General features: G+C 39.5%; 1 protein-coding gene across 1 annotated transcript; it reads right to left on the reverse strand.

Annotated features, from left to right (window-relative positions):
• Window positions 1–2,367: 2,367 nt before the first annotated feature.
• TMEM252 (transmembrane protein 252) lies at window positions 2,368–4,881 on the reverse strand. Its single transcript, XM_048292415.1, is given in 2 exon segments — window positions 2,368–2,716; window positions 4,564–4,881. Coding segments are annotated over 2 exon segments (624 nt in total). The 5' UTR covers window positions 4,839–4,881.
• Between the last annotated feature and the right edge of the window lie 10,644 nt (window positions 4,882–15,525).

Here is a 15,525-nt window from a genome sequence, read left to right on the forward strand (position 1 = left end):
TATGATCAAAAGCAAAGTGTTTAAAACCTTTTGCTGCTTTAAGATTGACAATTTTGAGTTCGTTGTCCATGCCATTTTCCATTCATAATAAAATTGTTCATTAGCTGAAAAGACAAACTTAAAACTAGATTTTATCAAAATATTAGGTATTAACTTTACTGTTCTCCTTATCTCAATAACTTTTTTGTATCGAATACTTTATTGCATACTGCAGGTTGAAGATGCATTTATCTTCAGTTTCACATTTCTGGATCCATTATGACTTCACCCCATCTGCAAAGGGCTGGAGCTAAAAAGGGGCACTGCAGGACTCTCGTGGAATTGGGAGAAAGGAAGAGAGGTTTAGGTCTTCCTGATTGTTCATAAATTATGTGGAAATGCTGAATGCATTTGCTATAGTGAACTGCTCCAAGACCAAACTTTAGTGGTGCTCCTGCAATATTTGCTCTCTGTATGACCCAGAACTGTAGTCCCAGCCATTTCCCACTCATTTGGTCTTGCTTTAATATCACCTAGCGGAAAAGTTAGATATCCATAGGAAAAAAAAATAATCTAAGCATGCACAGGACAAGCATTTTGCTGTGGGATATCTCTTGGTTAATCAGCCTCATCTGCTGTGATTGATGCCTGCATTAATACTTGAGCAATGCCAGCTGTCTTCAGAATCTGGAACTCTGGAGTAAAGATGCAAGAGGTTTTGGGGGATGGGTATGGTAATGCTAAGAGGTAAGACCATAACAAGGTCACTCAAGTAGATCCTCTCTTTGACTGTTTTGGAAATAATGTGTTGTTCCTCTGACTTATTGTTCTGTGTGCTGTGCTGCTTCTCAGTCACTTTGAAAAATATTTATATCTTCTGTCTCTTTCAGGCACTCATTTTTCTCTCTCTGGGTACTTTACTACATTTCTCATCCTCAACTTGTCTTGAAAGGGTTTTTCTTCCTCTGTAGTTTTTCCACCCGATTTCATTCTTTTCCTTTCTACTTACAGCCATTGAAGAACTGTATGTTCTTCCCATAAAGGATGAAATTCTTTGAAAGGCAAAACTGATGCAACTGTCAGTTTCCTGGCCTTAGCCATGGCTACCATCATGGCTTGCATGTACAGTCATTATGCTTGACTTGTAGTCTTACAGTATGTGAGCATCTGGAAAGTGTGCTAGCTTTTCTGTCTTGCTGGTCTGTGACAAAACCGGGAACAGGTCATCCAGAGAGATGATACATGCCCCATCCCTGGAAAAATTCAAGGTCAGGGTGGACAGTGCTCTGACCAACCTGATCTCATTGAAGATGTACCTGCTCACTGGGGCTTGGACTGAATGATCTCTAAAGGCCCCTCTAATTCAAACCTTCCAACCCAAAAAGAAAAATTCCATCTAAAGTAAATGTTACAAGTTCAAATCTGAGTGAACCTCATGAAATTTTTCTTGTAATCTGGAATTATAGATGACAGTGGCCTGAATGCAAATTTGCCTCAGTGATTTTGTAGGAGGAAGTATACATGCAGCTGAAGAAGGAAGAGTCCAAGCCTGTATTTTTTCTGGTGTTGTGTAATTATGAGGCCGCTTGCGTCAGAAACAGGGTACAGGGTCCCTTTTTCAGTTCCCACAGTCTTGAGCAAGCTGTGACAAAAGCAATTGCTCTTAGAGTTGGCTCAGAGGAGTCAGAGATTATTTTTCCTCCTGCAATTGCTATCTCCCTCTGAGTAGCTGTAAGTATAACCAGAGCTCTCTCTTTGGCAGCTAGGTGGTGTATTTTATTGTGCCCTTATCCTGAATCATGGGCACCTCAAATCATATAAGCAAATACAAGGCATTTGTTTCAAATACAAAATTTATTCATGAATTCACTAGTAAAATAGCAGTTATTTTTACCCCACATAAAACAAATAACTGGAAAGGCATACAATACAAAAATAATCAGTTGCAACAAATACTCTGCAAATTCCAAATAAAATCTGAGCTAATAGGTTTCCCAAATCAGTTAAAGTTTCAAAACCATAAATGACAGCTTTCATCTGAAACTCCTTATGAAGCACAAGACAAGACTGATAACACCATGATGCTTCATTTATCTTGCAGCATAAGAAACTCCTGTTGCCAGAGATGGTGACTTCTGCAAGACACAGCCTGAGCATTTCCATCTCTGCAGAGATTTATTCTAATCTGCAATATTGAGCACTTTTACATATCCCCTCCAACTCCACTCTAAGTTGCAAATTATCAGTATTTTTCCTGTGCAATTTCACAGGAAATAGTAGCGAGTGTACTATTACAGATAGTATCAATAGTAGTGTACTATTAGGATCATTGACACAGCTCTTCTTCCCCTCTTCTTCAAGTTTTCCATGCTTCACAGATGCAGGATTTTACTGGCTGCCTGTCTCTCATGTTTTGACAGGTGTTGCTCTTCCTGAGGTCTTCTAGAAGTCTGTATCCTGTTGGCAACTGATTTCTTGTGTGGATAGATGAGAATTTAACCCCACTCTGGGGTTTGGGTCTTGGTCAGCTGTTTGCTGCTGCTACACAGAGAATGTGTATGGTGGTGGCTGTTCCTGCTCATTTGTTTCACTGACAAACTCTGCACTACTTTCACTATATGGAGGCAGAGGGATATTGATGAATTCTTGCTGTTTTAGTGTGGAGGCAACTGACAGTGGAGACACAAGTTTTTCATGATCTATGCTGTCTTCATAAGAGGGAGGAGAGAAGTCAGGCCTAAAATAAGCAAACCAAAAAGAAACACATCATGGTAAAGTGTGATTTATCTCACAGAGCTTGGTTAGATGCTTTTTCTGTTATGTTTCCAAAATTTAGATGAGGCTTTAACTGTAAACAGACACCTAAGTGTGTTCGGAGCAATGGATTATATTAATATAAAAAAGTAGGCACAAGTGGAATAATTTCCCTTGTCTTGGTACAAAATATTTTATTAAAACACAGCATTCTAAAAAGACAACCCTTCCCCACGAAAATTCCCAACCATGGCATACAAATACTCATGCTTGTGAGTATTTCAACAAGTGCCTGAGAAGAGTTTAATTTGGAAGAAGAATGAGATCAGTGTTCAAAGTTATTCATTATTACAATAACCATTGTTTTCCAGAGTTTTAAAATAAAATTGGTATATCTGTGCTTATCTAACCAAAATTTGCTGAATGTTGTTTTTATAGGTCTTTTAGAGCACCCATTGTCAGTGTTTCTAGTGTGGTTTCCACAACAGTACAGGAAAAGTAATTTGTATCCAGCAACCCTGTTAAAGAGTTTTGCCAGGCCTAGTGCCAATCAGTTTAAGAAACTCTCTCTCTCAAAGCATCAGACTTTGTTAAGAAACAAAATCATAGGGTCACAGAATGTTTTGGGTTGGAAGGGACCTTAATGATCATTTAGGTCAAGCTATGGGCACAGCCACCTTCCAGTAGACCAGGCTGTCCATCCGACCTGGCCTTGAACAATTCCAGGGATGGGGCAGCCACAGTTTCTCTGGGCAGCCTGCTCCAGTGCCTCACTGCCCTCACAGTAAAGCATTTTTTCCTTAATATCTAATTTAAACATAACCTTTCTCTACTTGAAACCATTCCCCCTTGTCCTGTCACCACATGTTCCTTTTAAAGTCCCTCTCCATCTTTCCTGTAAGTTCCCTTCATGTACACAGGGTGCTGTGGTCTCACTGGAACTTTCTCTGAGCTGAATAACTCCAACTCTCTCAGCCTGTCATCATATGAGAGGTGTTTCATTCCCCTGATCATCATCATGGCCCTCCTCTGGATCCACTCTAGCAGGTCCATGCCCTTCCTGGGCCAAGGACCACAGACCTGGACGCGGTGTTCCAGATGCGGACTCACAAAGACACAGCAGAGGAACAGAACCCTTTCCCTCAGCCTGTTGGTCACACTTCTTTGGATGCAGCCCAGGACACGTTTGGCTTTCTGGGATGCAAGTGTACATTGCTGGGTCACACTGAGCTACTCATCAACAAACCCACCCAAGTTCTTCTCCCCACGACTGCTCTCAAACCATTCTCTGCCCAGCCTGGGTTTGTACTTGGATGTGTGCCAACACATGTGCAGGACCTTGCACTTGGCCTGGTTGAATTTCTTGAGATTTTCAAATAGGGGGGACAATTAGACAAGAAAATTTAAGCAGGAGCCATATAATGAATGAGCTGAGGCTCCTTGCATACTTCAGCTTTGATAACCTACATGAGCATCTACCCCACAGCAGCATCTTAAATTGTCTGCTGAGATGGAACTCAGGATGCTCCTGAGTGAGGTTGGTGTAACTCTACCTGCTGCCTCCATGCATGACTTTGGAAGCTTTGGAAACTCGGAATCTTTCTCTCTTTCATGTGGTATACGCTACCTTACGTATTGTTTGCATGAATGGCTGTTTGCACATTGCTGCTTGCTCTAGCAAATAAAAATTCAGACTACAATTCTCTCCACAGAAAAATAATAAAATGGCTACATGATTTGCATCTTGTAAAAGTCTTGTATTGCTTCTTTCTTCTCACAGTATGTTTTAATAATAGCATCCCTCCCTCCCAATTCATCTGCAACACATACCTGTCTATGGTGCAGACATGCAGTTCTCTGTGGCTGGGATTTCGAATGAAGATGCCAAGGGCCCTGTATTTCAGGGCTTCATGGAAAGTGCTCCAGAAAATGCCAGTAACAAGGAGAAAGAGCCCCAAAGCTAACAGGCAATAAAACACTATCTTGTTTTTTCCACATCTGCACATAGAGGAATCTGTGGACATGCAAAGTACTCCCAGGCAAAGAGTGGAGAAGCTGAGTAAGAGCATAAATAGACTAATCAAAGTAAAAAGACATTTTGGCATCTTTTGCAGAAGACACAGCACTTTGTTCCTGTCTGCTGTTTGTTTGCTGGCTCTCTCTGCTGTACTTCTCATCTTCATGTATGGGTACCTTATATACTACAGGACCAACTGGCCCTTAAACAATTAAGAAAAGCAGGCAGTTCTGACTTACTCATTAACTCTTTGAGAGACTTATAAACCCTTTTGAGATTAATTTGTAACCTTCTACCTACTTTAAGGAAGGAAGCAGAAACTTTCTGAACCATCCCTTTGCCGCTGTAATCTCCGGAGTGTAAACTTGGCCTGCTACATTCATGGCATGATTTGCAGTGGTTTATACACTTCGCTGCTTATGAATGAGACCTGGATTTGTTAAATTTGACTTTAAAAGAAAAACAACCAACAACCAAAAAAATGCTGTTCAGAAATCCCCATTAAAAGTTTGAAGGGAAAATACGCTTTGTATACATGCGGACATTGACATGGGAGGGGAATGGGCCTAGGTAAAAACTGCTGTTCTTTGAGAGGCCATGTCATCTCACCTTTTCTCTCTGACTTGCCAAGATAAGGTAGCACTAAAGAATAGTACTGTCTGACAGGTATCAATCTAGGTTCAACAAAGGATTTACTTCTCTAAGCACTAGCTGTTGCCATCCAATACCTTGGTCCAGAGAACCTAGGAAGTTGACATGAAGCATTTGCATGACCTTTGCAGTACATAAAGTAGTCCAGCACCTCAGACTGGGACACAGGACAGCTCCCAGAAGAAGCAGCAGGAGGCAATACCTCTCTTAGTAAGCAGGTTTCCGAGACGTGAAGTTACCCCAAAGATAAGCTGGGCTCTGACTAGCCCTCACAGCTTTCTCTCCAGCTCCCTAACTTGGGTGGTTATTACTGGATGGGTATTACAGCAGGCAGCTCACACCTACCTATACTGCTTTGTAAGGTTCGAGCTGCAAAAACAGCAAAAAAATCAACGGCAAAAACAGCAAAAAATTCAACTGCAAAAGCAACTGCTGAGCACAGCAAACAGATCACTTCCCTTAAAAGAGCTGCTCCACTGGAAAAGACATAAAGTGGAGCAGATTCCCACTAATGTAAGTTGCCACTTAGCATGTGTGCAGGTGCATGCTTCTCAGGGGCGGGGTGAGTCAGGGAAAACTTATTTTAGGCACTGGCTTCACCAAATTCAGGTCTTTACAAGAAGTGGCCCAGTTGTGACAGAGGAAATCGGTAACCAGGAGGGTAAATTCATGTGTTGGGGTAGGAGTTCGTGCAGGGAAGGTGCGCATGGAGGCTGAGAACATGAGAGGCAGGTGAAGCACACTGAAATGGTAGAGTCAGTGCTGCTGGATGCCCACTCAACAGCAACAGCTGCTCTTCCAGAAATGCAACTGCGAAAGTGTAGTGTGTCGGAAACACATTAAAATAAACAGTATCGATAGGCAAGTAATTTACATCTGTCTTGCCAGCTATGAATTCCACCAGCTCATCTTCCTACTGCTGCAGGACTGTTTTCCAGGACATCTTTGCTTCATGCTCTGTTGTTTCAAATATTAATGAATCATCTTCCTGCAATTAGTTTTCCCATAGGTTAACAGATCCAGCTGAGTTTACAATAATACTTTTTTTCTGTATAATTTCTACTTTCTGCATATCTGTTAAACATACTTTATTTTACAAAATACTTTTTATTACGTCTGGGGTTTTAGATGTTTCATATCTTAACTCGCCTAAATAGAGATACTGAGTTATTCATGACTGCTATCTAAAGTTCATTTAATTAATGTAATTCCCATCTTCTGTAGTGCTATTCCCTCTGCTACAAGATGGTATTTCTGAAACAATGATGTTGATAGGAATAATTTTTACTTCTTGTTTTCTATACAGATCTGTACTCATTGACCTGTTTGGTCACTGAAATTTATAACTGGAACATTAGCATCATATCTGTGGTGATAGAGAATTAGTTAATTGTTACAGGAAAACCTGTAGAGAAAATTCTATTTTGTCTATGTGAAAAAAGATCTAAGAATTCAAATACACCCCCTTTTTATACTAGGAAAAGAGATAAAAAGAGATAGTCTGAAAAAACCCTTAACAAGGAAGTTAAAAAGATTAAATAAATGTTACTACTCTCAGAAGAATCAAAGCCAGAGACTACGCTACACTTCACTTATGGGGAAGAACTGGATTGCATGATAAACATTAGCCAAGGAAAAACTAATTTTCTATGCCAGCCAGTTCCCTGAAAACCATAAGAAATTAAAGGGAAGCAAGCGAGACCTGTCAGTGGCAGCTGCTGACTCCACAGGATGGTGAAAGCAGAACCCACCCATGGGGAGGGAGCAGGCCTGTGGAGAGGCTGCAAGGTGCTCTGGCCAGCTCAGCACTGCCTGGGAGCTGAGGACTGGGGGGGTCACAGACTATGAGGGGTTAGTCCTTGCGATGCTGTGGGAGAAGAAGGCATATTTAGGAGCCCCTTTTATGGGGAAGATGTATATCTGCCTCTTGTTTTGCATTTGGAGATTTGCAGGGTTTTTTTGTAGGCTGCAAAAGTTCGGTGATTTCTCTGAGAGGTCAGTTTAATCTATTGCAACAGACTACGGATATATTATCCTTGAAAACAGCATTTGATTCTAAATTACTGCATCTCACTCAGCAGGTATATAATGGAAAAGGACAAAGAAAAGTGAGAATAGCTCCATAACACTGTTTAATTATCAGGGTTCCATTATTTTTCTTACTTTCCATCACTTCATATTTTCTGTAATGTTGTTCTTGACCTTTTACAATTTCCCTAACATTTTGCAGCTTGATTATTTTATTGGCAGTGAGTGTCTTGGACTGCATCAGACTGGATGAGCAGATTTCCTATTTCTCTTAAAAAACAGGAAGAAAGTTGCTTCTAATGAGATCAGGTGGGAAAAGGGAATAGTTAACACAGTGTAAAGGTTAGTGAGCAGAATTGGCTGCTGACCAAGGTCAAAAGGTAGCAGTCCAGATGCAGAAAAAACACTTCTTAGGAAGTCTGATTGAAGATGAACTTAATGGATGTTCCACTGGATGATTTGACGATTGTGATTGTTTGGCAACTTGCATTTCACTTGGAAAGGTCACTGCTTATCCTGTATCCTGTTGAAACATGTAAGGTTTCAACGGACCAGTTTCTAGAATTATGCTACTCAAAAAGAAATTTACGATACCATATACATTTTTATGAGAGTTGTGAAACACAAACTTATTTTTTAACTGCTTAAAAAATGGAAATCTTGATAATCAGAAAATTAAAAAAATAACTTTTTCTTGCAAATATTTGGGTTGTGTTAGTGTCAGATGCATATCATATCACAGTACATCACAGAAGATAATGTCATATTAGAGGTCACATTTGCTACTAAAAAGTGATGTTTTACCAGAAATTTGAATATGAATATGAATATGTTTTGCTCTAGTCTGAAAGGAATTATTTTTAACAAAACTAAAACTCTGAATTTACACCAGTTTTGTTTTTCTCTTCTCTAACTTTCTAACATCCTTATCTGACATGATTTGTTGTAATAACTCACTCAAAGGGTTTTGTATGTTGTTGTCAATAATACAGAGCAGATTTGCCAATGGGTTTCTTTAGCAATTCCAGTATTCATTGAAAATATGCAATTGAGGTAATGAGAAATGATTTTAAGCTCTGCAGATGTAGTCTCTTCTCCGTATCATACCTGAATTAATTGCAGTGGTTTTGAGAACATAGAAAGTTTAAGAATGACTGAGAGTTGATGCAATATGAACATCAAAATCATATTTCACAGACCAGTTCCCAATCTGAGAATTTGATGATGCCTATGCAAAACAAGATGCGTAAACACAACCAGGGCTACTCTTGGTTTTTGAAGATACTATGGTTTTAGGAGGTGTAGCTCCTATTTGAGAATGAATGATTGAATTTCATAAAGGAAAATAGGCATAATTCATTCTACAGCTACTTGAAAAGAGAAGGGATAAACTAATTTGATTGAAGACAGTACACTACAGGATTTTTTTGAGAAATTTCCCCAAAGGGTTGAGAATAGTTTACTCTGGATACAGGTAACATAAACAAGCAATAAATATTTAAAATAAAGAGAATTTAGATACTAAGTTTTAAAATCACCGAGAAAATGTTGAGGTTAACAGATGATATTTTAACAAATATTTAAACTTTATTTTTGGTGAACCAGATGTCCTTTTTTCCCAGGTATTCTTTCCAAATTTTATTGTTTTATTTATTTACTAAAAGAATGAAATACAGTAATTGTGATAACAATTGTGATAACTAACAATAAAGTTTAATAGTTTAATGTTTCATTATTTTAAATAGTTTGAAGTGATGATGTAAACTGTCTAGTCAGAAAAAATTACACATAAATGGGACAGTTCCCTAATGAATGTGGAACTATCTTTGGTCTGTCAGACTATTGATATATCTATCAGAACTTGTATATTTTTGTAAAACTTTGACATGAACATGATGGATTATCAGCAGATCTGAGGCCTTCCCTTTTAATTTATATCTGGCAAAACCAGAATGCTAGCTGTGTAAAAAAAAAAACAACCCCAAAACCAAAAGAAGATACAGTAGCTATTGCTCTTCTTTTTCTCTGAGCAAGAAGATTTAGAGGAAGGCTCTACCAATGAAAACACAGGCATGCTGTATTTGTCTCATGTTCACATCTTTAAAAATACCACATCTTGCATGATATCCAGGAGCCTGGGAAAGCTATGAACTGCATATGAACATATATTGAACCAGACACTATGGTTCTTTCTGTGGAATTAAGAGTTAAAAATTATCATGTGTACAGTGGAATAGAAAGCTTTTAAAATGAAAAAAGACCCCAAAACAAACAAGAAAAACCAAGCCCACCAAACAGAAGGCCTTGGTGTCTGTTTACCTGAGCACAAGAATCAGAGCTGTGGGTAAACAGTGACAGCCTGGCTGAGAAGGGTGGATTAGAGGGTGTGTAGGGCCATCATCTCCGTTCTGCTCTGTTCCAGCTGTTTGTGGTGCCTCCAGGACAGTTGTATCTGCACAATTTCTGAGTAGGAAATGATTTTACAGCCCTGTTTAGCAAATATGGATAACTTTGACCCCAAAGAATAAGGGTCCTCTGTACATGAGACAAGTTCACTTTTGTTCATGCATCAATAGTGTAGATGATATGCCAGCTGAAATGTTCATTTTACAGAAAGATTTGTATTCTACCACCACACATGTGAGGATTTTGGGAGAATTCCAATCATAACTTAGTAAGAAATTACCAGTTAAAGAACAGTGATATCATAGGTAATTAGATGATTATATTGTTTAATGACAGTATAAAATGTCTTGGGAAAAAGATTACTTAGGGAGGAAGTGAACAAGCATTATTTTCCATTCAAAATTTAAGTGTCACTCTTCTTTTACCTCTTACTCCTCCTTCAAACTTTTCTCCAGAAGATGGTTGTCCTAAGGATTTTTAAATTGAGGTTTAGGAGTAAAATATGTTTTTGTATGAGGACTCAAAGCAAGACATATAGCCTCTATAGATACTTCCAGGTAGGGCTCAGATAATCATGAGAGCATAGATACTGCCATATGAACAGTGCTGTCCTCCTCTAGGAAAGGCAAGGACTGCCCTGAGCAGTTTTTAAATCTGTCTTTAGCTTTATGGTGTGGAAGGCACTGAAGCACAGTCCTGTTGGCACTGATGCCTATTTGGCATTGGCAGCAGGAGCAAAGTCAGGTATTCTGTCTTGGCTTGAAGGCTTCAGCAGTTTCGTCAAAAGCAGATCAAAACTGAACTTTGAAGTGCTGGTAGCTCTTGTTCTGGTAAAGCACAAAAAGCTTAGAGCTAGCTGTTTAGCAGTGCTGGAAGGTTTAATATTAAACCAAGAATTCCTACTGGCTTTCAAATACAGTTAAATATTGTAACACAGTTAGATTGAACCTCCTGAAACTCTTCTTATTTGACATCATTCCAGGAGGTTGGCTGAACACTACAATCAAATATTGTACATTAGTCGAGTGTAATTGTCATAGGTGTAACTTTTAAGAATTTTAAGTGGGGTAGATGCAGAAGTCCTGCTCTAGGTTAGAGGAATATCCTGTGGCAGAGTTTTATGCAAAGATGACAAATGGTCTCAAGTAGCAGGATCTTAAAATATTTTCCAAAATTATTTTCAGAGTGAATCTGGTGTTAGAAATTACAGTTATCTGTATTTGTTTCTGTAATTGCAGTGCCTGCTTTGGTATGTAACTTGACTTTCAGAAGGCTACTCATTTCTGATTTGAACCAAACAAGTTAATCAGTTCTCAAGTAAACCTCAATAGTCTATCTTTCAAGCAGTCAGGTTTGTAAAGAAGCAGGTTTTCAGCACTTACAGCATACCTTCATTTGCCAAAGAAAATGAAGAACATGGATATCACAAGAAAATACAAAATGATTTTTAAAAAGACTAAAGCACAGTGGCTGAAGCAGCAGCTCACACAAATATGAATTGACTGGGAAAGCACAGGGACAAGAACTACAGCATGTGTAAAGCTTGCATTGTGCAAAGCTTTCGCACTTCTGTGGAAATGAACAGGGCAGACTGATGGAGAACAGGTAAGTCATTCCCCAAAAAAAAAAAAAAAAAAGAGGCCAGAGTAATAAGAAGTGTCTTAGGAGGTGGGGGTTAGAGGGTTAGAGGTTGAAGGTCTGCGTTTTGACAAGTGGACTCAGAAAAGTCAGCAGAACCCCCCATGGCTCTTCAATTTTCAGTTTGTAAACCAGACTGCTGATACTGGCAGGGAATACCTACACAACACTGCTCATTAATGCACAGAGCAAGGAGACCTACATTTAGGTTGCTGCTTTACAGGGAAATGGAGTGCAGGAAGCTGGTATCTCCCTGATGATTCAAGGAGAAATGTCTCCAGCTTCTGCAGGATCTGAAATGCATGACTCACATGTGCATGCAGAGGCTGGCAGTCCCATTGCAAAAGCTGACTAATTCCATCCCTCTGGGAACCATTTCCATTCTCTTTGCAGGCTGCTACAGAAGGCTGTAGTGGCATTGCTTCTAATGATTTGGAGATCTCCTACTATACATGATACAGGAACATCTTCAACTCCTCACAACATATGTGCAAACTCTGTCTCCTTTGTAGATCATCGGATTTTCACTTAGAGAAGACTAAAGGGCACTTCCCACCTCAGAAGAGGCATCTGTTAGGGTGGTCACGAAGGTTCTGCAGGAAAGTAGGGGTCTCTATGGAAGTCAATGGCTAAGTCCTTCCATTGGTGTGGAGTGAGAGGGCAGACCCTATTTCTGGTCAAAGAAATGGTACAGACAGATATATGCATATCTAAAATACAACCTGGTCTGCAACATCATGGAAGTCCAAGTGAATTAATGGGGAGACCTCATCACAGTCTACAGCTTCCTCACGAGAAGAAGAGGAGGGGCAGACACTGATCTCCTTCTTCTGGTCACCAGGGACAGGACCTAAGGGAATGACATGAAGTTGTGTCAGGAAGATGAGATTAGATATTAGGAAAAGGTTCTTCATCCAGAGAGTGTTTGGGCACTGGAAGAGGCTCCCCAGGGAAGTGGTCACAGCACTAGCCTGAGAGAGTTCAAGAAACATTTGGACAACACTCTCAGGCACTTGATGTGATTCTTGGGGTGTCCTGTGCAGGGCCAGGATTTGGACTTTCACAATACTTGTGGGTTCCTTCCACCACAAGATACTGTATTCTGTGAATCCCTTGATGGATTCTATACTCAGAGACAAAAAAAGCTAGCAAAGACCCCCATTATTCTTTGGGGTATAAAATTTAGGGATGTTTTAAACACATCTAAAGTGTGGCTGATGGGGCTGATACTAGAAACAGCGAGTAGAACCACTCGTAGCTCGTGGTGAGGCAGAATCAGTGTTAGGGAGACCATAGGGTGTAACACAGACTTTTGTTTTCAACAAATCGTTAATGACCTGGTGGATAATACAATGACACTCAAAAAGAATCTAAGAAAGCCACTGCTTTTGATTGATGGATTTTTGATGATTTGATTATAGGACAAGGGTTAATGGTTTTAAACTAAAAGAGGGTCAATTTAGATTAGATATAAGAAAGAAGTATTTTACAATGAGGGTGGCGCACATTGAAACAGGTTACCCAGAGAGGTGGTAGATGCTCCATCCCTGGAAACTTTCAAGGTCAGTATGGACGGGGCTCTGAACAACCCAATCTAGTGGAAGATGTCCCTGCTCTCTGCAGGGGAGTTAGACTGGATGACCTTTGAAGTTCCCTTCCAACCCAAATACTTTTATGATCCTGTGATTCTGTGATTGAAAACACAAGGAAGGAAAGGCACAGGAAAAAAACCAGCAAGCTAACAGAAAACTGGAAAAAAATGTAATTTTTCCTTTGGATCATGGGTCAAGCAAAAGCATTGTCTGGATGAATGAAACAGCAACTCTGCCTTGAATTTAAGACTTAAGAGGAACTGATGAGTAAATCCAAGAAATATCAAATATATTCTTGGCAAGGAGAAGAAGAAGCAGGGAATGTAGTTCATACTGGAGTGACTCAAGTTCCTTGGAACAAGAGGACTACACAGAGAAAGGTAACATTTCACAGAGAACATTTCTGTCTTCACAAAAGGGGAGGGAAGAAATCTGCAGTACTGCTGATGACAATCAAGGCTCAGTGGCACAACTGTAATAGAGACAGAGGCCTCAAGAAAGATCTCTTCTGCAGGAATGAAGAAGTGTTAATATTCATATTCAAAGGCACTGGTTCCATACATGACTTACAATATCCTGGTCAAGGTTCCTTTGAACCTTTAGCAGACACACAGAGGTGCTATTGAGTAAAGAGTGAATCAGCAGGCCTTTGTACAGGAAGAAACTGAAGATGCTGGACATGGTGTACTGGGCAAAATTAAAGCTGAGAGGCAATATGGTTATTGTCCACAAACACACCAACAAGGGAACACCAAGGGCAGAAGGAAAAGAACTACTAAAATTATTGACTATGGAAGCATAAGAAAAAAGGATTCAAAATCGCCAGAAAGAAACTTAGCCTGAAAATGAGTAGACTTAGAACAGGGAAATTCCTGATTCATTTCAGAAACAAACATGGAAAAAATATAACAGCTATGAAACTAACTTAGTAGAAAGGGACTAAATACCAGTGAATGCTTAGCCACCGTGATGAGTTTCCCTGCCCTGTATTCCCAAGACTTCTATAAAAGAAAGATATAGACCTTGTAAGGGTCTATTTATGAAGTTAATTTTAGCAGATTAATCTGAACCACAGTTTTGTGAACTCATACAACATACTCTAATTAAAACAATTGTGTAGTCTTTGAGAGAAATGATGTCACTGCCTTTTGTCCTTCCCAGCCCCTTTTCCCCTCCCTTCCTATTTGATCCAGCATTTACACGCAAATGGCCACAGTTTGAATCAGAGAAAAGAACTTTTTTTCCCTTTTTTTCTCTCATCCATTTCAGCTTGCAGCTGCTCAGCATCTCTACCCAAGTGAAGGAGCACCTAGAATTGGGCAGCTGGGAGCAACTTCACCTTTTAATAACTGTGTACTTGTTGATTATATCCCCAGAGCAGAAACAGTTCCTACCTAAATTCTGAGTAGGGTTTTTTATTTCTCAGGCTGAAGTTCTGCTCTCTGCTTCTCATTCACTCTCTTCTTTCCTGCTCTTCTTTGTTCACCATTTTCTCCCAGTTTTTTTCTTCCTCTTACCGAATCGTCTTTGCAAATCCAACTTCTTTCTTTAAAGCTCCTGCGCTCTTCTTTAAAACATGCAGCATTGCAAGTTGAACAGCACGTAAGTGTCCAACTTTAACTCCTCATTACAAAACAGATAGCAATATAGTTGAATGACTCTTGGTAAGGATGACTCAAATAGCTGTAGCTGGAGCATAGGAAATATGAGAAAAGGTTGGGCAGAGAGTTCCTGTTTAGCCCAGTGAGAGCAGGAGGTGGTGGTGAAACTAAAGCAGCCTTCCATCTCATGGAGGGATGTTGGAGTGAAAGCTCCTCTGGACTCAGGCCCAGAGGGAAGCCAAAGCACAGGGATTGAATTAAAACCTTTGGACAAGCTGAGATACATGAAGCCACACCAAAGTTAAATAGAAATATAGATTTTTAACTTCAGTAGAAATATATGCTAAGTGCCTTAAACATTAAAAAACTGTAGCAGAGACCTTAAACACAGTTCTTACTGCAGCAGTGTTACCTTTTGACAGAATTCTTTACTTTAGACAAAATACAGATAGAATTATACTGTTCACATTTTTTAGATAGAGTGTTCACATAAACAGTAAGAACTGATAGAAATTGTATATGCAAATCTGTGTGATACCTGTGTAGCACTTGTGTAAGACTTAGGATTGTTAGAATTAGAGCGGGGTAGGTTAAGAAAAAGAAAACTAGAATCGTGTGTTAATTTTATTGGTCAATTAACAAATATAATCCACAGTTCTATAAGAAAATACGTATAGTATGTTGTGTATAGTATATAGTGTATAGTATACATAGTGTATAGTGTATAGTGTATAGAGCATACAGAGTATAGAGCATATAGAGTATATGGAGCATATAGAACATATAGAAGAAGCTGGTTTTGCCTGCTGTTGCTGCTGCTGCTTGGCTTTATCATGTAATCCCCTTGAACTCTGTCCTC

Source organism: Corvus hawaiiensis, chromosome Z (genome assembly GCF_020740725.1).
Source record: "Corvus hawaiiensis isolate bCorHaw1 chromosome Z, bCorHaw1.pri.cur, whole genome shotgun sequence".
NCBI lineage: Eukaryota > Metazoa > Chordata > Aves > Passeriformes > Corvidae > Corvus > Corvus hawaiiensis.